The sequence below is a fragment of the Mustelus asterias genome, chromosome 24 (genome assembly GCF_964213995.1).
Source record: "Mustelus asterias chromosome 24, sMusAst1.hap1.1, whole genome shotgun sequence".
Taxonomy (NCBI): Eukaryota; Metazoa; Chordata; class Chondrichthyes; order Carcharhiniformes; family Triakidae; genus Mustelus; species Mustelus asterias.
Window position 1 is genome coordinate 57,515,650 of NC_135824.1, and position 24,499 is coordinate 57,540,148.

The 24,499-nt window shown below is 47.9% G+C and overlaps 2 protein-coding genes across 4 annotated transcripts in view; one reads left to right on the top strand and one right to left on the bottom strand.

Moving 5' to 3' along the window:
• Positions 1 to 10,110, bottom strand: part of sars2 (seryl-tRNA synthetase 2, mitochondrial) — a 50,499-nt gene extending 40,389 nt beyond the window's left edge. For 2 of the 3 annotated variants that reach the window (XR_013500824.1, XM_078241807.1), the window contains exons 1-2: positions 6,519 to 6,826; positions 2,844 to 2,939 (exon numbers count right to left, since the gene is read on the bottom strand). Coding sequence is in view for 2 of the 3 variants with exons in the window: in XM_078241807.1 (XP_078097933.1) it covers positions 2,844 to 2,939; positions 6,519 to 6,812 (390 nt within the window). In the remaining variant the exon portion in view is untranslated. Of the gene's footprint in view, positions 1 to 2,843; positions 2,957 to 6,518; positions 6,827 to 10,080 lie in introns of those variants that run through there. The other variant, XM_078241808.1, reaches the window with a different exon arrangement.
• A 401-nt stretch (positions 10,111 to 10,511) lies between these two features.
• LOC144511449 (alpha-soluble NSF attachment protein) overlaps positions 10,512 to 24,499 on the top strand; it is a 32,609-nt gene continuing 18,621 nt past the window's right edge. Inside the window, exon 1 of the mRNA XM_078241812.1 lies at positions 10,512 to 10,676. Coding sequence (XP_078097938.1) covers positions 10,579 to 10,676 — 98 coding nt within the window. The 5' untranslated portion in view covers positions 10,512 to 10,578. The remainder of the gene's footprint in view (positions 10,677 to 24,499) is intronic.

Below are 24,499 nucleotides of genomic sequence, written 5' to 3' on the forward strand. Positions count from 1 at the left end.
CCCTGAATCGCCAGTTTTGTTCAAGCTATCCGGTGTTTGACACATGCAGGAACCCATCACCGGACTTCAAACCGATAAAGTGTGGGTGTCAGTGCAGACCCGATGGGCCAAAGGGCCTCTTCTGCACTGTATAATTCTATGAAAGGACACACAGGTAAGGCTTTGGTTCACTTGAACATTCTCTCTCCCAATGACACCCAACAGTGTCAGCTGTAGCTCAGTAGGTAACATTCTCACCTCCAAGCCAGGGGTCCAGAGGTACAAGCCCCCACTCCAGTCGTTTATTTATTTTATTAGTGTCACAAGTAGGCTTACATTAACACTGCAATGAAGTTACTGTGAAAATCCCCTACTCGCCACACTCCTGTTTGGGTACACTGAGGGAGAATTTAGCACGGCCAATGCACCCTAACCAGCACGTCCTTTGGACTGTGGGAGGAAACCGGAGCACCCGGAGGAAACCCACGCAGACGCAGGGAGAACATGCAGACTCCGCACAGGCAATGACCCAAGCCGGGAATCGAACCCGGGTCCCTGGCGCTGTGAGGCAGCAGTGCTAACCAGTTGTGACCACAAAGTCAATGTTGACACTCCCGTCTGCTCTCATGGATGGATGTAAAAGATCAAAATACACTCTTGCAAAGACAAACATGGGATTTTTAAAATTCATTCGTGGGACATGGGCGTCGCTGGCTGGCCATCATTTATCACCCATCCCTAGTTGCCCGAGGGCAGTTGAGAGTCAACCACATTGCTGTGGCTCTGGAGTCACATGTAGGCCAGACCGGGTAAGGAAGGCAGATTTCCTTCCCAGAAAGACATTAGTGACCCAGATGGGTTTTTCCGACAATGGTAGATTCTTAATTCCAGATATTAAATTTAAATATTAAATTAAAATAAATTAAAATCTTAAATATGTTTAATTGAATTCAAATTCCACCATCTGCGGTGGCGGGATTCGAAACCGAGTCCTCAGAACATTAACTGGGTTTCTAGATTAAAAGTCTAGCAATACCACTAGGCCATCGCCACCCTTCCCACCCTCCTCGGACTCTGAGTCAATATTTATCTCTCAACCAAAGTCACAGATAAGGTTATTGCGACATTGCTGTGTGGGGGAGCTTGTGTGTGCACAGAATGGCCAGCCTGGTTCACATACTCCCAAAGGTGATTACGCTTCAGAAGCAGTAAATTGGCTGAAAATGTCAACTGCAGCCCAGTTGGTAACACTCTCGCCTCTTCGAGTCAGAAACTTCTGGGTTCAAGTCCCATACTAGGACTTAAGAACAAAAACCAAGATCGGCACGGTAGCACAGTGGTTAGCACTGCTGTTTCACAGCTCCAGGGACCTGGGTTCGATTCCCGGCTTGGGTCACTGTCTGTGTGGAGTTTGCGCATTCTCCTCGTGTCTGCGTGGGTTTCCTCCGGGTGCTCCGGTTTCCTCCCACAGTCCAAAGATGTGCGGGTTAGGTTGATTGGCTATGCTAAAATTGCCCCTTAGTGTCCTGGGATGTGTAGATTAGAGGGATTAGCGAGTAAAATATGTAGGGATATGGGGGTAGGGACTGGGTGGGATTGTGGTCGGTGTGGGCTCGATGGACCGAATGGCCTCTTTCTGTACTGTAAGGTTTCGATGATTCTATGATGTTAGTGCCGTACCGAGGGAGTGCTGCACTCCCAGAGGTGCCAACCTTCAGGTGAGAGGTTAAATGAGGCTCCATGAGCTTACTGGGGCTAAATACTTCCAACGTAGTAATTTTCAAAGAAGAACAGGAGTGTTCTGGTCAATATTTATCCCTCAAATCATCAGATTATCTGATCACTATCTCATTTTTGTGTAGGGGAGCTTACTGATCGCAAATTGGTTACTGTCTAATTGCCCCGTCTACATCAACAGGGACGAAGTAGAAAGGGTCGAAAGCTTCAAGTTTTGAGGTGTCCAGATCACCAACAACCTGTCCCGGTCCCCCCATGCCGACACTATAGTTAAGAAAGCCCACCAACGCCTCTACTTTCTCAGAAGACTAAGGAAATTTGGCATGTCTGCTACGACTCTCACCAACCTTTACAGATGCACCATAGAAAGCATTCTTTCTGGTTGTATCACAGCTTGGTATGGCTCCTGCTCTGCCCAAGACCGCAAGGAACTACAAAAGGTCGTGAATGTAGCCCAATCCATCACGCAAACCAGCCTCCCATCCATTGACTCTGTCTATACTTCCCGCTGCCTCAGCAAAGCAGCCAGCATAATTAAGGACCCTTGGCAACCCGGACATTCTCTCTTCCACCTTCTTCCTTCGGGATAAAGATGCAAAAGTCTGAGGTCACGTACCAACCGACTCAAGAACAGCTTCTTCCCTGCTGCCGTCAGACTTTTGAATGGACTTACCTTGCATTAAGTTGATCTTTCTCTACACCCTAGCTGTGACTGTAACACTACATTCTGCACTCTCACCTTTCCTTCTCTATGAACGGTATGCTTTGATTGTAAAGCGTGCAAGAAACAATACTTTTCACTGTTTGCTAATACATGTGACAATAATAAACCAAATCAATCAACTGTAGTTCCTACATAACAACAGTGACAACACTACAAAAATTATTCAACTGAGCTGTAAAGGCAGTCCAATTATTATCCAAAAGAGAAAATGCTGGAAAATTTCAGGTCTGGGCAGCATCAGCAAGGAGATGAAAAAGAGCTGACGTTGAGAGTCCAGACGACCCTTTGTCAAAGCTCTGCATTTTCTCTTTTGGTTTCAGATTCCAGCATCCGCAGTAATTTGCTTTTATCCAGTTATCATTACGGTTACTTCAAATTTTGGAAGATTTTTTTCCTTGCTCACCAGGAGGGCTTTAATCGAATCACTTATTCTTTGTTTCTCGTTCTCCAGCTTCTCGATTTCCTCCTTTGCTTTCACCAATTGTTCCCACATGGACACCTGTTGGGGAGGAATAACTGGAAAGGGTAAATAAGGTAGAATCAGTGTGCCGCTTTCAAAGCACTCCAGCAAAGCAGGGAAAAGCTTGTGTGATAAAATTACATTCGGTGTTGTCTTTTATATTATCCTCAACCTTTCCATAAGAAAACTCTTAAATCTTCACTTCCTGGCAACATTCTTCATTCCACATTCCGATTGCCAATATTTACACTGGAAACTATCGACATGCAAACATATCACATTGCAATTAAACCCTTCCTGTTAGTTTAGTTATTAGTGCCGCACGTTGGCTTACATTAACACCGCAATGAAGTTACTGTGAAAATCCCCTAGTCGCCACACTGTTCGGGTACACTGAGGGAGAATTTAGCACGGCCAATGCACCGAACCAGCAAGTCTTTCAGACTGTGGGTGGAAACCGGAGCACCCGGAGGAAACCCACGCAGACACGGGGAGAACGTGCAGACTCCGCACAGACAGTGACCCGAGCCGGGAATCAAACACAGGTCTCTGGCTCTGTGAGGCAGCAGTGCTAACCACTGTGCCTCCGTGTCACCCAGTCCCAGTAAAGGCTCTTTTTAGGTCAAACCAAATAAACAAACTCAGATTAAGTCAGGACAAAGTAAAAGGGGCAGCTCCCCAAAAGGAGGGGGAACAGCCCGAACAGAAATCAAAGTACAAAGGAAACTTAAAGACATCAAATTAAAATGTGATTATCAGGGTCGATAACGCACCGCAACCCCTGCGGTGCCCAACGGGCACGGAAGGCGTCAACCGCACCCGTGGACACCGCATGCTCCCTCTCCAGGGACATCTGGCCACGAACGTAGCCGCGGTAGAGGGGCAGACAGTCAGGATGGACGGCCCCCCTCGATCGCCCGCTGCCTGGGCCTGTAAATGGCGTGTTTCACCAGGCCCAGGAGCAGGTTCACGAGGAGGTCACCATCCTGGCCCTTCCCTCTCCGCACCAGGTGTCCGTAGATCAGGAGCGTGGGACTGAAGTGCAAACAAAAAAACATTAAAAAGTGAGAATGTTCAGCTTCAGTTATTAAGGCATTGGTGGGACGACATCTTGAATATTGTGGCCTCCTTATTTTAAAAAGGATATCAATGTGTTAGAGGTGGTTCAGAGGAGGTTACGAGATTGATACCTGGAACGAGCAGGTTGTTTTACGAGGAAAGGTTGGACACACTGGTTTTGTTTCCATTGGAGTTTAGTGGGATGACTTGATTGAAGTAAAAGTAAAGTAAAGTATACTTATTTATTAGTCACAAGTAAGGCTCACATTAACACAGTCTGGCGCCTGTTTGGGTCAATGCACCTAACCAGCACGTCTTTCAGACTGTGGGAGTAAACGGGAGCCCCTGGAGGAAACCCACGCAGACACGGGGAGAACGTGCAGACTCCACACATACTCCTTACACACCTATGACTGTGTGGCTAAATTCCCCTCCAATTCGATTTTCAAGTTTGCCGATGACACCACCGTAGTGGGTCGGATTTCAAACAATGACGAGACAGAGTACAGGAATGAGATAGAGAATCTGGTGAACTGGTGCGGCAACAATAATCTCTCCCTTAATGTCAACAAAACGAAGGAGACTGTCATTGACTTTAGGAAGTGTAAAGGAGAACATACACCTGTCTACTTCAATTGGGATGAAGTAGAAAGCTTCACGTTTTTAGGTGTCCAGATCACCAACAACCTGTCCTGGTCCCCCCCATGCCGACACTATAGTTATGAAAGCCCACCAACATCTCAGAAGACTAAAGAAATTGGCATGTCAGCTATGACTCTCACCAAGTTTTGCAGATTCACCACAGAAAGCAATCTTTCTGGTTATATCACAGCTTGGTATGGCTCCTGCTTTGTCTAAAACCACAAGAAACTCCAAAAGGTCATGAATGTTGCCCAATCCATCATGCAAACCAGCCTCCCATCCACTGACTCTATCAACACTACCCACTGCCTCGGCAAAGCAGCCAGCATAATCAAGGACCCCACGCACCCCGGACATTCTCTCTTCCATCATCTTCAGTCAGGAAAAAGATACAAAAGTCTGAGGTCACGTACCAACCGACTGAAGAACAGCTTCTTCCCTGCTGTCATCAGACTTTTGAATGGACCTACCTTGCATTAAGTGAATCTTTCTCTACACTCTAGCTATGACTGTAACACTACATTCTGCACTCTCTCCTTTTCTTCTCTATCAATGATCTGTTTTGTCTGTATAGCATGCAAGAAACAATACTTTTCACTGTATGCTAATACATAATCAAATCAAATCAATGGCACAACACCAGGGACCGAAGTTCGATTCTGGTCTTGGGTGACGGTCAATGTGGAGTTTGCACATTTTCTCAGTGCCCGCGTGGATTTCCTCCAGGTGCTCCGGTTTCCTCCTATGGTCAAGAGATGCGCAGGTTAGGTGGATTAGCCATGGTATATGCGCAGAGTTACAGAGCGGTGGACCTGGGTAAGATGCCCTTTCAGAGAGTCAATGCAGACTCGATGGGCTGAATGGCCTCCTTCAGCACTGTAGGCATTCTACAGATGGGAAATTGGAATGGGGGGCTGGTTAAGGACATAAGTAAGAAGTTTAACTGTGTTTACCCCAGTCCAACGCCGGCATCTCCACATCATAAGGACATAAGACCATAAGACATAGGAGCAGAATTCGGCCACTCGGCCCATCGAGTCTGCCCCGCCATCCAATCATGGCTGATATTTTTCTCATCCCCATTCTCCTGCCTTTCCCCATAACCCCTGATCCCCTTATTAATCAAGAACCTTTCTATCTCTTTCTTAAAGACACTCAATGACCTGGCCTCCACAGCCTTCTGCGGCAGAGAGTTTCACAGATTCACCACCCTCTGGCTGAAGAAATTCCTCTTCATCTCTGTTTAAAAGGATCGTCCCTTTAGCCTGAGGTTGTGCCCTTTGAAACATCCTCTCCATGTCCACTCTATCCAGGCCACGCAGTATCCTGTTAAGTTTCAATAAGATCCCCCCTCATCCTTCTAAACTCCAATGAGCACAGACCCAGAGTCCTCAACCGTTCCTCATAACGACAAGCTCTTCATTCCAAGGATCATTCTTGTGAACCTCCTCTGGACCCTTTCCAAGGCCAGCACATCCTTCCTTAGATATGGGGCCCAAAACTGCTCACAATACTCCAAATGGGGTCTGACCAGAGCCTTATACAACCTTAGAAGTACATCCCTGCTCTTGTATTCTAGCCCTCTCGACATGAATGCTAACATCGCATCTGCCTTCCTAACTGCCGACTGAACCTGCACGTTAACCTTCAAAGAATCTTGAACAAGGACTCCCAAGTCCCTTTCTGCTTCTGATTTCCTCGGCAATTTTCTAAATGGGAAAATGCTTATGCTTCCGTTCCTCCTTCCAAAGTGCATAACCTCACACTTTTCTGCATTGTATTCCATCTGCCATTTCTTTGCCCACTCTCCTAACCTGCCCAAATCCTTCTGCAGCCCCCCTGCTTCCTCCCCTGTCCCTCTACATGGCTTTGTATCATTGATGGACAGGAACGGGAGAAGTACTGAGGTGAACTTACTATGTCGGCCACATCCTCCCCGCTCAGCTCCCCCTTGCGATTCTGCACATTGTCCAGCACAGCCTGGGTGTGGCTGCAGACAAAGCCCATGTCCAGCTGGGGTCTGTCCGAGTACCCGTCCCTCACATGGTCGTACAGGCTGCTGCGGCTGCAGTAACCCCGGGGGAGGGTGCGGGCGGCGGGGACTTTCAGCCGGACAGCAGTCCGGCTGGCCCCGCTCCCCAGGGCCCGGCGGGCAGGAGCCAGACACCGAGTCCAGCCGCTCACAAGCCCCTTCCACCAGGGCGCCGCCATCTTGCCGACCTCTGACCCCCGCCTGGTGACGTCGCGCACCGTCCACCAATCGGCGAGCACGTTACGCGATGACGCAGGCGGTGGGCGTGGCGGCCTGGACGCCCCAATCACGTGACGTGGGCCACTCCAGCTGATTGTCACTCTCAGGGAAAATCTTCACTGGCTAATTTAACTTAGTAAGAAGTTTCACAACACCAGGTTAAAGTCCAACAGGTTTATTTGGTAGCAAATACCATAAGCTTTCGGAGCGCTGCTCCTTCGTCAGATGGAGTGGAAATCTGTTCTCCAACAGTGCACAGACACAGAAATCAAGTTACAGAATACTAATTAGAATGCGAATCTCTACAGCAAGCCAGGTCTTAAAGGTACAGATAATGTGGGTGGAGGGAGCATTAAACACAGGTTAAAGAGATGTGTATTGTCTCCAGACAGAACAGCTAGTGAGATTCTGCAAGATCTATTTGTGACTAATTATTAAATTTTAAATAAACTTTAAATCACGGTGACTGTGTGGAGTTTGCACGTTCTCCCTGTGTCTGCGTGGGTTTCCTCCATGCAGTCACCCAAAGCCAGAATGGTACCCGGATCCCTGGTGCTGTGAGACGGCAGTGCTTGCCACTGTGCCTCCAATGATGGCCACAAAACCATTGTCATAAAAACCCATCTGGTTCACTTGAAGGAAACCTGCCAGCCTTACCCTGTCTGGCGTACCTGTGACTCCAGACCTAGAGCAATGTGATGGAATCTTAAAATATCCTCTGAAATTGCTGAGCGAGACCTCATTTCAAGGGCAATTAGTGATGGGCAACAAATGCTGACCCAGCCAGCAACACCCACAAGCCATGAATGAATAAAAATTGCAAAAATAAAAAGATAGGTGTGAAGGGACAAGAGCAAATGAAAGAGGAGAGAGTGAGTTTGCTTCATTTACACAGGACATAACGTCAGATTTTAAAATTAATGCGAGCATATTCATCATCCTACATTTGATTAGTAATCCTAAAATGACAGCAGGCAGTAAAGAAGCCTCCCACAGTCCAAAGATGTGCGGGTTAGGTTGATTGGCCATGCTAAAATTGCCCCTTAGTGTCCTGAGATGCGTAGGTTAGAGGGATTAGTGGGTACAATGTGTAGGGATATGGGGGTAGGGCCTGGGTGGGATTGTGGTTGGTGCAGACTCGATGGGCCAAATGGCCTCTTTCTGTACTGTAGGGTTTCTATGATTCTATGAAGCAAATGTAATGCTGACCATCATAGCAAGACAATTTGAGTACAGGAATCATAGATTCGCTATGGTGCAGAAGGAGGCCATTTGGCCCATCAAGCCTGTACCAACCACAATCCCACCCAGGCCCTATTGCCGCAACCCTTATTTACCCTGCTAATCCCCATGACACGAGGGTCAATTTATCATGGCCAATCAACCTAACCCGCACATCTTTGGACTGTGGGAGGAAACCGGAACAGCCAGAGGAAACCCACGCAGACACGGGGAGAACGTGCAGACTCCATACAGACAGTGACCTGAGGCTGGAATTGAACCTGGGTGCTGTGGGGCAGCAGTGCTACCCACCTGTGCCTGCTGGGAATAGGAATGTTTTACTGCCATCTAACAGAAAATTGGTAAGGCCACACCTGGAGTATTGTGTGCAGTTTCGGTGACCTTATCTGAGGAAGGATGTTGTTTTTTTATTCATTCGTGGGACATGGGCGTCGCTGGCTGGGTCCAGCATTTATTGCCCATCCCCAGTTGCCCCTTGAGAAGGTGGTGGTGAGCTGCCTTCTTGAATCGCTGCAGTCCACGTGCTGTGGGTTGACCCACAATGCCGTTAGGGAGAGAATTCCAGGATTTTGACCCAGCGACTGCGAAGCAACGGTGATATATTTCCAAGTCAGGATGGTGAGTGGCTCGGAGGGGAACTTGCAGGTGGAGGTGTTCCCATGTATCTTCTGCCTCCATCCTTCTAGATGGAAGTGGTCGTGGGTTTGGAAGGTGCTGTCTAAGGATCTTTGGTGAATTGCTGCAGTGCATCTTGTAGATAGTACACACTGCTGCTACTGAGTGTCGGTGGTGGAGGGAGTGGATGTTTGTGGATGGGGTGCCAATCAAGCGGGGCTGCTTTGTCCTGGATGGTGTCGAGCTTCTTGAGTGTTGTTGGAGCTGCATCCATCCAGGCAAGTGGGGAGTATTCCATCACACTCCTGACTTGTGTCCTTGTAAATGGTGGACAGGCTTTGGGGAGTGAAGGAAATATAAATATGTTCATAAAAATATAGAAATGCATGTGGAGGGAAGATCATTGAAACGAAATTAGCTGAATAAAAGTTCATTTTTGGGAGGGGTTTACACTGACGAGAATAAGCCAGTCATTGAGCTGCTTGATTGACAGGCTTATTTCATAGAATCATAGAAAGCCTACTGAGTGCAGAAGGAGGCCATTCGGCCCATCGAGTCTGCACCGACCACAATCCCACCCAGGCCCTACCCCCACATATTTTACCCGCTAATCCCTCTAACCTACGCATCCTAGGACTCTAAGGGGCAATTTTTTAAACCTAGCCAATCAACCTAACCCGCACATCTTTGGACTGTGGGAGGAAACCGGAGCACCCGGAGGAAACCCACGCAGACACGAGGAGAATGTGCAAACTCCACACAGACAGTGACCCGAGCCAGGAATCGAACCAGGGACCCTGGAGCTGTGAAGCAGCAGTGCTAACCACTGTGCTATCGTGCCGCTTGGTAGCAAAAGCCACACAAGCTTTCGGAGCCTTAAGCTCCTTCTTCAGGTGAGTGGGAATTCTGTTCACAAACAGGGCATATAAAGACACAAACTCAATTTACAGAATAATGGTTGGAATGCGAATACTTACAGCTAATCAAGTCTGAAGGGTACAAACAATGTGAGTGGAGAGAGCATTAAGACAGGCTAAAAAGATGTGTACTGTCTCCAGACAAGACAGCCACTGAGACTCTGCAGGTCCAGGCAGGTTGTGGGGGTTACTGATAGTGTGACATGAACCCAATATATTAATGCTCTCTCCACTCACATTGTTTGTACCTTTCAGACTTGATTAGCTGTAAGTATTCGCATTCCAACCATTATTCTGTAAATTGAGTTTGTGTCTTTATATGCTCTGTTTGTGAACAGAATTCCCACTCACCTGAAGAAGGGGCTTGGAGCTCCGAAAGCTTGTGTAGCGTTTGCTACCAAATAAACCTGTTGGACTTTAACCTGGTGGTTGTTAAACTTCTTACTGTGTTTACCCCAGTCCAACGCCGGCATCTCCACATCATGATTGACAGGCAGCAGTTGTTGTTTTTGTTGTTGTAGTGGTTGCCGGGGCAACGGTGGGGGTTCCGTCGCGGGTTGGGGGTGGGCGGGCTTTAAGTGACGCACTCGGCGGTCAGCAGCGAGGAGCCGGTGGGTCACGTGTAGCCATGTTGAGGGGGGCGGGATTAATGGGGAGGAAGAGACGCAAGGCGTAGGGTCACGCGGGAGAGCTGGGGGCGGGGTTTAATGGGAAGACAGTGACGCAATGCCTGGATCGGCTGCTCGGGACCGGTGGATCACGTGGCCGGCTGTGACGTGTGGGAGAGGAATGGGGAGCAGGTGACGCAAGGCGTCGGTCGGCAGCGAGGGACAGGTGGATCACGTTGTCAGCTGGGGGCGGGGTTTGATGGGGCAGGAAGTGACGCCGAGCGGAGGTCGCGGCGGGGGGGGTCAGTAGCCGGCGGAAGTGGCCTCGAAGCGTAGCCGGAGAGATGGACAACTCGGCCAAGGAGCGGGAGGCGCTGGGCCTGGTGGCCGAGGCCGAGCGGAAGATGCGCTCGGGCCGCTCCTTCATGGGCTCCCTGTTCGGGTGAGAGGCCTCGCGGGGGGGAAAGGGAGGGTAAATATACACTGGGGTCAGTGTAGGGGCTGGTTAATAAGCACTGGGGTCAGTGTAGGGGCTGGTTAATAAACACTGGGGTCAGTGTAGGGGCTGGTTAATAAACACTGGGGTCAGTGTAGGGACTGGTAAATATACACTGGGGTCAGTGTAGGGGCTGGTTAATAAACACTGGGGTCAGTGTAGGGGCTGGTTAATAAACACTGGGGTCAGTGTAGGGACTGGTTAATAAACACTGGGGTCAGTGTAGGGGCTGGTTAATAAACACTGGGGTCAGTGTAGGGGCTGGTTAATAAACACTGGGGTCAGTGTAGGGACTGGTTAATAAACACTGGGGTCAGTGTAGGGACTGGTTAATAAACACTGGGGTCAGTGTAGGGACTGGTTAATAAACACTGGGGTCAGTGTAGGGGCTGGTTAATAAACACTGGGGTCAGTGTAGGGGCTGGTTAATAAACACTGGGGTCAGTGTAGGGACTGGTTAATAAACACTGGGGTCAGTGTAGGGACTGGTTAATAAACACTGGGGTCAGTGTAGGGGCTGGTTAGTGAACACTGGGGTCAGTGTAGGGACTGGTTAATAAACACTGGGGTCAGTGTAGGGACTGGTTAATAAACACGGGTCAGTGTAGGGACTGGTTAATAAACACTGGGGTCAGTGTAGGGGCTGGTTAATAAACACGGGTTAGTGTAGGGGCTGGTTAGTGAACACTGGGGTCAGTGTAGGGACTGGTTAATAAACACTGGGGTCAGTGTAGGGACTGGTTAATAAACACTGGGGTCAGTGTAGGGACTGGTTAATAAACACTGGGGTCAGTGTAGGGGCTGGTTAATAAACACTGGGGTTAGTGTAGGGGCTGGTTAGTGAACACTGGGGTTAGTGTAGGGGCTGATTAGTGAACACTGGGGTTAGTGTAGGAGCTGGTTAGTGAACACTGGGGTTAGTGTCGGGGGCCAGTCGATGAATTGTCGTCCAGCCGGTGTGTTTTAGTCACTGTAATGACTCGATTTTCAGCTTATCCCCCAGAGCTGTATCTTCTGCTTTGTGTTGGTAGCTTTTGAGCTGGTAATCTAATCTCACGTGTCAGTATTACGTTCTTGAGAGGTTGTCTACAATGTCTCCGCGGATGGATGTTTATGTTCTAGTGGGACGACTCAATGATGTCTTTAATTCCTCTCGACAACGGAACACCCTCATAAAACAAGTGATCTGGTCATGTGCTTCTGTTGCTGTCTGTTGCTGTTGACTCACTGAAGTGATTGTTCTAGAAATAACTGGGTGTGAAGTTCTTGCGGAATTTCCTGAAAGATTTAGAAACATAGAAACTAGAAGCAGGAATTGGCCATTCAGCCCTTCGAATCAGTTCATTCTGATCATGGCTGATCATCGAATTCAATATCCTGATTTCCCCCCCCCATATCCCTTGACCCCCTTTAACCCCAAGAGCTATATCTAATTTCTTCTTGAAATCTCTCAACGTTTTGGCCTCGACTACTTTCTGTGGGAGTGAATTCCACACATTCACCACCCTCTGGGTGAAGAAATTTCTCCTCACCTCAGTTCTAAAAGGTTTACCCCTTATCCTCAAACTGTGACCCCCTAGTTCTGGACTCCGCCCCCACCATCGGGAACATTCTTTCTGGATCTACCCTGTCTAACCCTGTTCGAATTTTATAAGTTTCCATGAGATGCAGTATAAGTTGCCTCTGTCCAGTAGAAGCTATATTGTTGAGAGCTTGGATCTTCCAGGGTATGTCATTCTGGATGCTACTGCGCTCCTTGAACGTGGCAGTGACACAAGGTTTGCGTTGATAGGTTTACTGATTTTGGCTCAGTTTAGTATGAATCTGCTGGACACTCCACTTTACTGGCGAGCTGGTAATCATGTAGTCATAGATGTTTACAGCATGGAAACAGGCCCTTCAGCCCAACTTGTCCATGCTGCCCCTTTTTTTAAACCCCTAAGCTAGTCCCAATTGCCTGCGTTCGGCCCATATCCCTCTATACCCATCTTACCCATGTAACTGTCTAAATGCTTTTTAAAAGACAAAATTGTACCCACCTCTACTACCTCTGGCAGCTTGTTCCAGACACTCACCACCCTCTGTGTGAAAAAATTGCCCCTCTGGACCCTTTTGTATCTCTCCCCTCTCATCTTAAACCTATGCCCTCTAGTTTTAGACTCCCCTACCTTTGGGAAAAGATATTGACTATCTCGCTGATCGGTGCCCTTCATTATTTTATAGACCTCTTTAAGATCACCCCTCAGCCTTCTACTCAGCTCCAGAGGGAAAAAGTCCCAGTCTATCCAGCCTCTCCTTATAACTCAATCCATCAAGTCCCGGTAGCATCCTAGTAAATCTTTTCTGCACTCTTTCTAGTTTAATATCCTTTCTATAATAGGGTGACCAGAACTGCACACAGTATTCCAAGTGTGGCCTTACCAATGTCTTCTACAACTTCAACAAGACGTCCCAACTCCTGTATTCAATGTTCTGACCAATCGGTCCCTTCAGGCTTTTTGTTTGAACTGACCCCAATTTAGTTTAATAAACGTCCCATCCCTTCAAGATAATGTAAAATCAATGCGATTAAGTCTTTTTCTGAACAATAATTTTTTTTCGTTGCATTGGACAGTTTAGCAGAGGTGAAACTTCAGCAATATTGTTTCAGGATTAATTGACTTTGTAATTTTTGTGCTGACTATTTGGTAACAAGACACCAAATCTGCGGCACAATCTTTCTCTCCCAACCTGCTGCATCAGCACTGGAGTTCTGTTTAATAAAGGAAGGTGTAGTTCCCTCTGAAGGCTTTCGACAGCTAACGAATGAAGTATTAGAACAAAAGGTCACCGGTATAGTTTGCGAGACGGTAGATTTAAAATTGAGATGAAGCGGAACTACTTCTCGCAGAGGGTGGTGAATTTGTGGAACTCGCTGCCCCATAGCACGGTGGAATCTGAATCATTAATGGGGGATAAATATATCTCTGATTTTTAAAAAGGTTAGAGGGGTATGGGGAACTGGTAGAGAGGTGGATTTGAGACCAGGGGGAGATCAGCCTTGGCCTGTTCGAATGGTGGGGCTGAATGCCTACATCTGCTCCTAATTCCTACGTTCCAATGTACTTCAACAGTGCAGTCTCTGTTGTAAGGCAGAAAATGCGGCAGCCGATTTGTGCACAGCAAGATCCCACAAGCATAAATGAGATAATGACAAAATGTTGTTTTTTTGACGTCGTGGGACCTCTGGCATCACTTACGGGAATCTGGTTTAACCTTTCGGAAGGTAGCACCTTCAACAATGTAATGTTCCCTCGGTATTACACCGGGATGGCACAATGATTTAGCACTGCGGCCTCACAATGCCAGGGACCCGGGTGGGTTTCCTCCCGGGTGCTCCGGTTTTCCCCCCTCAGTCCAAAGATGTGCGGGTTAGGTGGATTGGCTGTGCTAAATTGCCCCCTAGTGTCAGGGGGACTATCTAGGGTAGGTTATGGGGATAGGGGATGGGTGGGCTTGTGGTCGGTGCAGACTCGATGGGCCGAACGACCTCCTTCTGCACTGTAGGGATTCTATGATGCACTGAAAAGTCCATCTCGATTTAAGTGGGACGTGTGCTCACAGCAGGCGATGCAGGTTAGAGTGCTATCATCGCCAAGGCTGCCACTTGAGTCAGAAAGCTTAGATACGCACAGGCTTTTAATTCTTAAATTGCTGAAATTTTTAGGCAGTAACGATTGGCTCAAGATTTATCAAAAGAGAGCAAGTTAGTGTTGTCCCTGACCAACTATCGGAACAGAGGCATGAGACTAACATCCTGCATAGAAGGTTTATTGTGTGAAACACCGAGTTTCTGTTTAAATGACTAAAAACTTCTATCTATAAACTGTCAGGTTTGCTGTAATCTCGTACATAAAGGGCGGCACGGTAGCACAGTGGTTAGCACTGCTGCTTCACAGCGTCGATTCCCAGCTTGGGTCACTGTCTGTGTGGAGTTTGCACATTCTCCTCGTGTCTGCGTGGGTTTCCCCCGGGTGCTCCGGTTTCCTCCCACAGTTCAAAGATGTGCGGGTTAGGTTGATTGGCCATGTTAAAATTGCCCCTTAGTGTCCTGAGATGTGTAGGTTAGAGGGATTAGCGGGGTAAAATATGTAGGGATATGGGGGTAGGGCTGGGGTGGGATTTGTGGTTGGTGCAGACTCGATGGGCCAAATGGCCTCTTTCTGCACTGTAGGGATTCTATGACATGCAGGGGAATCCCTCCTTTTTTTCTGATGAGGGATTGTAGCAGTTGCCAGTGGAATGAGCTAAACCTCCTTGCGCACTTTCAGTTGCTCTTGAGAATTTCCCAAGTGCAGCAGAAGTTGTCTTCACATTCCTTGTGTGAGGCTGGAATCCCGGATACCTTCACTTTCTGTCTGCTCGCCTTCCAATTTGTTCTTTTTTTACTTAATTCATTGGACATAGGTGTCGCTGGCTGGCCAGCGTTCATTGCCCATCCCTAACTGTCCTTGTTCAGAGGGCAGTTGAGAGTCAACCACATTGCTGCGTCTCTGGAGTCACATGTGGGCCTCAAAATAAGGGGGAGCAGATTTAGGACTGAGTTGAGGAGGAACTTCTTCACCCAAAGGGTTGTGAATCTGTGGAATTCCCTGCCCAGTGGAAGCAGTTGAGGCTACCTCATTGAATGTCTTGAAGACTAGGATAGATACATTTTTGAACGGTAAAGGAATTAAGGGTTACGGTGAGCGGGCGGGTAAGTGGAGCTGAGTCCACGCAAAGATCAGCCATGATCTTATTGAGTGGTGGAGCAGGCTCGAGGGGTCAGATGGCCTACTCCTGCTCCTAGTTCGTATGTTCTTAGACCAGGTAAGGATGGAAGATTTCCGGCCCGAAAGGAGCATTAGTGAACCAGATGGGTTTTTCCAACAATCGACAATGGTTTCATGGTCATCAGTAGATTCTTAATTCCAGATATTTTTTATTGAATTCAAATTCCACCATGTTGTGGCGGGATTCGAACCCAGGTCCCCAGAGCATTAACTGAGTTTCTAGATTAATAGTCTAGCGATAATATCACTAGGCCATCCCCTCCCCACTGCAACAGCCAATTTGGCGTTGAATGTTGCATTGATGCTAATTGTCTTCTGCAGAAGTACCCCCTTTTTCTCTGGGTAGCTGCCTCTCTTTGGAAATAGTTGATATTCGTAGTAGTTGATATTCGTAGTGGATCCTGTCGCAGTGAAGTTGAAGAACCACTCGGGAAGGTCATGTACAAGTTAAAAACATAATTGTACTGATGCTTTATTTTCTTAAGCGCTGCTCTTAAATTTAAAAGCCAAGTTGAGAGGAGGGAACAGTTCTGACACCATTAATGTTATCTTGCTAGTATTGGAATTAATCGTATTGTCGACTCAATCCAATGCTGTGCACTTCTTTTCTTGAGCTACACTGTGTGCCTATTGGATCACTATTAGTCATGGCTTATTTATTGACACACTCGCCTCTAAGCCAGAAGGGCAGGATTCAAGTCCCACACCAAAGACTTGAGCGCAGACATCCAGGCTGATGCAGTACCAAGGAGGTGCTGCACTGCCAGAGGTGCTGTCTTTCAGATGAGATGTTAGACCGAGGCCACATCTGTCTCTTTGGCAACTATCCCATAAAGCAGGCATTGGGCGGGGGGAGTTTTCCCCAGGTCAATATTTATCCTTTAAGCAACATCACAAAAACAGAATCTTGTCGTTATCACGTTGCATTTAGTGGGGGCTTGCTGTGCACAAATTGGCTGCTGCTTTTCCTACATCCGAACAGTGGTTGGTGCAGACTCAATGGGCTGAATGGCTTCCTCCTGCACTGTAGGGATTCTATGGATGCTGGGCCAGCATTTATTGCCCATCCCTAATTTCCCTTGAACTGAGTGTCTCGCTCGGCCATTTCAGAGGGGCAGTTAAGGGTCAAAAATATTGCTGTGGGTCTGGAGATGCGTGTAGACCAGACCGAGTAAGGATGGCAGATTTCCTTCCCCAAAGGCACACTAGTAAAGTGGATGGGTTTTTAACAAATGACGGTCATCATTCGGCTAATTCCAGATATTTGTTGTTGAATTCAGATTTTGCCATCTGCCGCGGTGGGATCTGAACCCAGGGCATGTCTCTGGGTTACTAGTCCAGTGACTATACCACTCTGCCACCACTTACCCCATGAAACCAACTTTCTGTTTGCTGGATGCTGCCTGTGGTCAACCATGGTCTCAACCGTACCCCTCCCCAACACTCCATTCACTTTGGTAACCTCTCTCCCTTTGTGTGCAGTTAGTGGCAGGTAGAATATGCAGATTGCATGTTGCACAAATGCTGGTTTTCCAGTGCAATTCGAAGAGCCTTTTTGTGGGAAAAGGTAATCCCAATTGTGGACATAACAAAAGAGGCCAGAGAATCTCGCAGAGAAGCTACGTCTCCCTCCTTTCCCCGTTGACTATTTAGCTTTCTAATAGAGCACAGTGGTGTTTTCCAGATGAACTCTCTGCGGAGGCTGTGATGTTTAATTAAAGAGCTGCCTCTATCACATTTGGGCGATAAATGCTCAAGCAGCATTGCTTCCGCCAGCGTTGCTGTATCAGCCATTTTGAGCTTGTTTGTGTGTCTGGGTTGGCAATCTTTTGGCTCAGGAAGTCTCATTTGCAGCTGGCGTTTTTCTGGCTATGAGCACCGTTTAAAAGAGTGTATTTGTGAATAATTAGAATGTAGACACTACTCTTAGCATTCTACCGATTCTGCTTTGTAATTAACTGTTGGTGTTGCTGCACTGGGTTAGGGTGTGTCCCTTTCTGTCAGCTTTGTTCATTGATAACACTCGCACCCTAAGATCTAGAATTCCCCCAAATCTATCCACCCCGCCTCCTTTCCTGATTCTTCATAAAACCCACCCCTCTGACCAAGCTTTTGGCCATTTGTCCTGAGTCAAACTTGATAATGATGTATTTTACTGCATAAAAGTTGCTTTATAAATACTCGTTAGAATCATAGAATCCCTACAGTGCAGAAGGAGGCCATTCAGCCCATCGAGCCTGCACTGACAACAATCTCACCCAGACCCTATCCCTGTAACCCCATGTATTTACCCTGCTAGTCTCCCTGATACTAAGGGGCAATTTAGCATGGCCAATCCACCTAACCCATACATCTTAGGAGTGTGGGAGGAAACCGGAGCACCTGGAGGAAACCCACGCAGACACGGAGAGAACCTGCAAACTCCACACAGACAGTGACCCAAGCCGGGAATTGAACCCGGGTCCCAGGCGCTGTGAGGCAGCAGTGCTAACCACTGTGCCGCCCTGTTTCTTTTTGTGTGATCTTGCTGTGTCCAAATCGGTTGCTACATTTCCTAACATGGCAACAGGGACTCCATTTCACTTCACTGCTTTGGGTTGTCTCTAGGTTGTCAAAGTAGCTAAAGCCAGCAAAGAAAATTGTTTTAACGTTTGCTTAAGCTGCCAAAAGATCAACTAGGCTGGGAAAGGCTGCAAACGTTCCGAGTTTCAGTGATATCTGGAATGCAGGGGCGCTTGAGGGCAGAAAGCTCCAGTTGTGGACATATTTTGTAATGCCTTGCCATCTCGTGTGAGACCAGTTGGCAGCTAGTGTTCGTTAGAACCACTGAAAAAATATGGTGCAGGAAGGGGCCATTCGGCCTATCATATCTGTGCTGGCCGAAGATGGAAACCAGTCACTCATTTTAATCCCATTTTCTGTTCTGTCCACCATTAATCCAGCTCGGTTGGCCTGAAGGAAAAAATGCTCCCCTGTGTTTTCACTTGGCGCTGGCCTAGTGGTATAATCGCTAGACTATTAATCCAGAAACTCAGGGGACCCGGGTTCGAATCCCGCCACGGCAGATGGTGAAATTTGAATTCAGTTTTTTTAAAACAAAATCTGGAATTAAGAATCTACTGATGACCATGAAACCATTGTCAGAAAAACCCATCTGGTTCACTGATGTCCCTTTAGAGAAGGAAATCTGCCGTCCTTACCCGGTCCGGCCTACATGTGACTCCAGAGCCACAGCAACGTGGTTGACTCTCAACTGCCCTCCAAGGGCAACTAGGGATGGGCAATGAATACTGGCCCAGCCAACAACACCCCTCTGAAATGGCCCAGCAAGCCACTCGGGTCAGGGGCAACTAGGGATGGGCAACAAATGCTGGCCCAGCCAGCGATGCCCATGTTCCATGTATGAATAAAAAAGAATGTCAGAGGCTGAGGCTGGATCTGATGGAAGTTTACAAAATTAAAAAGTAAAGTTTATTTATTGGTCACAAATAAGGCTTCATTAACACTGCAATAAAGTTACTGTGGAATTCCCTTAGTCGCCACACTCCGGCGCCTGTTCGGGTCAATGCACCCTAACCCGCACGTCTTTCAGACTGTGGGAGGAAACCGGAGCATCCGGAGGAAACCCACGCAGACACAGGGAGAACGTGCAGACTCCACACAGACAGTGACCCAAGCCTGGGAATCGAACCCAGGGTCCCTGGCGCTGTGAGGCAGCAGTGCTAACCCACTGTGCCACCCAAATTGTGAGAGGCATGGATAGTCGGGAGTCTTTTTCCCAGGGAAGAATTGTCAATTATTGGGGTGGGGGGGGGGAAGGTCATAAGTTTAAGGTAAAAGGGGGAAAGCTTAAAGGAGATGTGAGGGGCAAGTTGTTTTTACGCAGAGGGTGGTAAGAGCCTGGAATGAGCTGCCAGAGGAGGTGGCAGAAGCAGACACAACTGAGGCACCTTGACAGATATATAAATAGAGGGATACGGACTGTGTAGATGCAAAAGATCTTTAATTTAAAAAGACGTCATGTGTTGGCCAGGTGGGCCTGTTCCTGTGCAGCACTGTTCTTCGTGAACACCTCTCCTTTGATTCCTTCACCACTCTCTCCAACTTAAAAAAAAAATAGCATGGGTGAATTAGAAATAGTTCCCACTTTTTAAAAAATCTTTCAGGAAGGAACATAAACTTGTACCTGCTTTTATTGTGAAAAATGCAGTGAAAAGACCCAAGCTGCTTTAAGTATGAGGAGTCTGTTTGCTGTGTATGAGCAGATCTCCCACTCACCTGACGAAGGAGCAGCGCTCCGAAAGCTAGTGTGTCGTTTGCTACCAAATAAACCTGTTGGACTTTAACCTGGTGTTGTGAGACTTCTCACTGTGTTTACCCCAGTCCAACGCCGGCATCTCCACATTAAGTATGAGGGTGCAGCCTATCCGAATTCCCTACCTGTTTTGGGTGGTGTCTGCTGTCGCCCGAGGCCAAATGTAAATTCTGTTTATCCTATTGGGAACAACCTGTTATTGTCGCGTGGCATCTGGCTCCCCCTCTGCTGGGCATTCGGCAGTAAAATACACGCCAGTCTCTCCAGAATGGCCTCGGAAGACCATCTGGAAAAGTATGGGAGCTGCAGGAATATTTGGTCCCAGCCCAGAAGCAGTAACTTTGGCAATGCTTTTGTGTTCCACATGTGTAACTTGTCGAGCCAGTTTAAGTATTGCTGCTAGGTTTAAATTTGAACCATGTTGACATAAGTCCTGGTTCAGTTGTTGCAAATGTTGTAAAGCTGAATTTGGCACCCGGTAACCTGCTTTGCATCTGGTAGCAAAGAAAGATGTGCGTTTACATAGCGCCTTTCATGATCTCTGAATACCTCAAAGCATTTTTTAAATTAATTTGTGGGACACGGGTGTCACTGGCTGGCTAGCATTTATTGCCCATCCCTAGTTGCCCTTGAGAAGGTTAGAAATTCACCAAAGATCCTTAGACAAGCACTTTCCAAATCTACAACCACTTCCATCTGGAAGGACAAGGGCAGCAGATAAATGGGGACACCCCCACCTGCAAGTTCCCCTCCAAGCCACTCACCATCCTCACTTGGAAACATATCGGCCGTTACTTCGCAGTCGCTGGGTCAAAATCCTGGAATTCCCTCCCTCACGGCATTGTGGGTCAACCCACAGCACGTGGACTGCAGCGATTCAAGAAGGCAGCTCACCACCACCGCCCCTTGACATTCAATGGTGTTACCATCACTGAATCCCCCACTGCCAACATCAAAGAACAAAGAACAATACAGCACAGGAACAGGCCCTTCGGCCCTCCAAGCCCGCGCCCCTCCCCGGTCCAGGATTGAATCCTGAATCCAGGATCCCCGCCCAATTTTCCAGCCTATCTACATCCTAATATCCTATCCACCGAGCTGTCCCTCACAGCTACAATGCTTTGTTCATCACAACCTATTAACTCACCCCCACCCCCCCATTCCAGACCATGTGATCTCCAGGGAGAGGCGAAAACCCAGAGTGAAAACCCCAGGGCCAATATGGGGAAAAAGAAATCTGGGAAATTCCTCTCCGACCCCCTGTGGCGATCGAAACGAGTCCAGGAGATCACACTGGCCCTGATCAGAAAATGCTTCCCAACCCTATTCATCCTTGGGGTTCCCATTGACCAGAAACTCAACTGGACTCACCACATAAACACAGTGGCTCCAAAAGCAGGTCAGAGGCTCGGAATACTTCGGCAAGGATCTTTGGTGAATTTCTGCAGTGCATCTTGTAGATGGTACGCACTGCTGCTACTGAGCGTCGGTGGTGGAGGGAGTGAATGTTTGTGGATGGGGTGCCAATCAAGCGGGGCTGCTTCATCCTGGGTGGTGTTGAGCTTGAGTGTTATTGGAGCTGCACCTATCCAGGCAAGTGGGGAGTATTCCATCACACTCCTGACTTGTGCCTTGTAGATGGTGGACAGGCTTTGGGGAGTCAGGAGGTGAGTTACTCGCTGCAGTATTCCCAGCCTCTGACCTGCTCTTGTAGCCACTGTGTTTATGTGGTGAGTCCAGTTGAGTTTCTGGTCAATGGGAACCCCAAGGATGTTGACGGTGGGGGATTCAGTGACACCATTGAATGTCAAGGGGCGGTGGTTAGAGTCTCTCTTGTTGGAGATGGTCGTTGCCTGGCATGTGTGTGGCGCGAATGTTACTTGCCACTTGTCAGCCCAAGCCTGGCTATTGTCCAGATCTTGTTGCATTTGAACATGAACTGCTTTCAAGCTGATGAGACACTGGGAAGTGTGGTAATGTAGGAAATGCAGCAGCCAATATACACACAGCAAAATCTCTCAGTGGTGTAACAAATAACCAGATAATCTGTTTTGGTGATTGCGGACCAGGGAGAGCGATTGGCCAGGGCACTGGCAAGAACTCTCCTCTTTAGAGTAGCACCATGGGACCAGTGACTGAAAGGTCAGTTTGGGAATGTGCTGAAGTCCCCGCAGTAGGAACTTGAACCATACAATCTGTTTTAATTCCTCCCTTAAAATAATCAGTGAAAATGGGGAACTCCAAGAAATAAACTCTGCCCAGACCAGTCATTTCAACAATTATGTATATCTTTCACAACTTGTAATTCACTATATTGGGGGGAAAGAAGTCTGCTAGATGTACGAGTCATAGAATCCCGACAGCACAGAAGGAGGCCATTCGGCCCATCGAGTGCACCGACTTTCTGGCAGAGTATTTTACCCAGGTCCACCCTCCGCCTTATCCCAGTAACCCCACGCATTTATCCCACTAATCCCCCTAACTCGCACATCTTAGGGGAGTGGGAAAGGGGCAGTTTAGCATGGCCAATCCACCTAACCTACACATCTTAGGACTAAGGGGCAATCCCCCTAACGTGCATATCTTGGGACACGAAGGGGCAATTTATCATGGCTAATCCACCTAACCTACACCTTTGGACACTATGGGCAATTTTGCATGGCCAATCCCCCTAACTGGCGCATCTTGGGATTGTGGGAGGAAACCGGAGCACCCGGAGGAAACCCATGCAGACACTTACCCAGTACCGGAATCAAAACTTGGTCCCTGACACTGTGAGGCAGCAGTGCTAACCACTGTGCCACCATGTAGTCAAAGAACAATACAGCACAGGAACAGGCCCTTCGGCCCTCCAAGCCCACGCCGCTCCCTGGTCCAAACTAGACCATTCTTTTGTATCCCTCCATTCCCACTCCGTTCATATGGCTATCTAGATAAGTCTTAAATGTTCCCAGTGTGTCCGCCTCCACCACCTTGCCCGGCAGCGCATTCCAGGCCCCCGTCTTTCCAGTGAGAACAACCCCAGTTTACCCAATCTCTCCTCATAACTAAGCCCCTCCATACCAGGCAACATCCTGGTAAACCTCCTCTGCACTCTCTCTAAAGCCTCCACGTCCTTCTGGTAGTGTGAATAAAAAGACTTATTTTAGAATTCAGTAGGTTTGCCTTTCAGCAGCAGAGTGTTATTGTGGCTGTAATGTTAACATCGGTGACAATTAAGAAATATTTATTCAACCCTAATTGTATTTTCGGTAGAAAATATCTCCGGAATGTGGTGTGGAATCTGCATTGGTTAATCCTCAAAATGGGGGGAGAACTCTGCACTCTTCTGATGTGAGCCTGTGTGTGTAAAGGTGTTAGGGAAATTAGATTGAGACTCCGTTCGCCAAACTCTCTCGGTGCTGGTTATAAATGGCTGGAGGAAGAAAAGATCTTTTACGATGGGAAGGGGGAAGCTGATGCTGCAGACCACTTGGAAATGAAAGCAAAGATGGTGTGGGTGTGCGCTTCGTGATTACTTCACTCCTAATGAGACTGGTTCTTGTTTAAACAAACTGCTTTAATTTCTAGTAGACAAAGGGCTGATTATCTATCATCCAGTTACAAGCACGCTGCCCTCAGACCGTGCTTGCTCGGAGATCCGTGTCACAAGGAGCCCACTGTCCCAGAATTGCTTACGTGGTGCATGTTCTCAAGTCCAATTCTTTCTGCTATGCACATTATTTATTTGGAACTACCAATAGATTCGTCAAGCTTCCCTTGAGTGGAGTGGGTTATACAACATGAACACGCGTGCATTTTCCTTGCAGAATGGAGATGAAATGTTAAAGAATCGGGGAATCACTGCAGTGCAGATGGAGGCCCTTTGGCCCATCGAATCTGCACCAACAACAATCCCACCCAGGTTCTGTCCCTGTAACCCTATGTATTTACCCTGCAAATCCACCTGACACCAAGGGTCAATTTTAGCATGGTCAATCAACCCAACCCGCACATCTTTGGGCTGTGGGAGGAAACCAGAGGAGCCCCACGCAGACATGGGGAGAGCATACAAACTCTGCACAGTGACCCGAGGTTGGAATTGAACCTGGGACCCTGCTGCTGAGGGGCAGCAGTGCTAACCACTGTGCTGCCCATGGCTTTGGAGTTTGGCATGTTGGTCAATGGATGTTGGTTCCTCATTTAAATGGATCACCCCAAGCCAGGTGGTGAAATATAAAATTAGACAGAAATCCTTTTCTCGGTAGCTGGTTTATTTACACAATTGCCTCTTGCCTTCTGATACCCAGTGCCTCGGAAGCCTGCCTTTATACTCCTTTTGTGTACCATAATTAAATGATCAATGTCCTAAAGAGGTAGTCTATCTTTATATGTACTCAAGGCACTGGAGAATTCTGCAGCAGAGCAGACAAAGGGGCTGAATGGCCTACCCCTACTATTTGCTATGTTGCTAACTCCCCAGTTCCTCTTCAGAATACTTTCATGGGATCTTTTTCCAGAGATGGCAAATGCAGTTTAACACCTCATCTGAAAGCCAGCATCATCTGTGCCAGGACTGAGGGAGTGCCCTTGAGAACTGATGATGAGCTGCTGCCTTGAACCATTGCAGTCCTTGTGGTGTAGGTACACCCACAGTGCTGTTA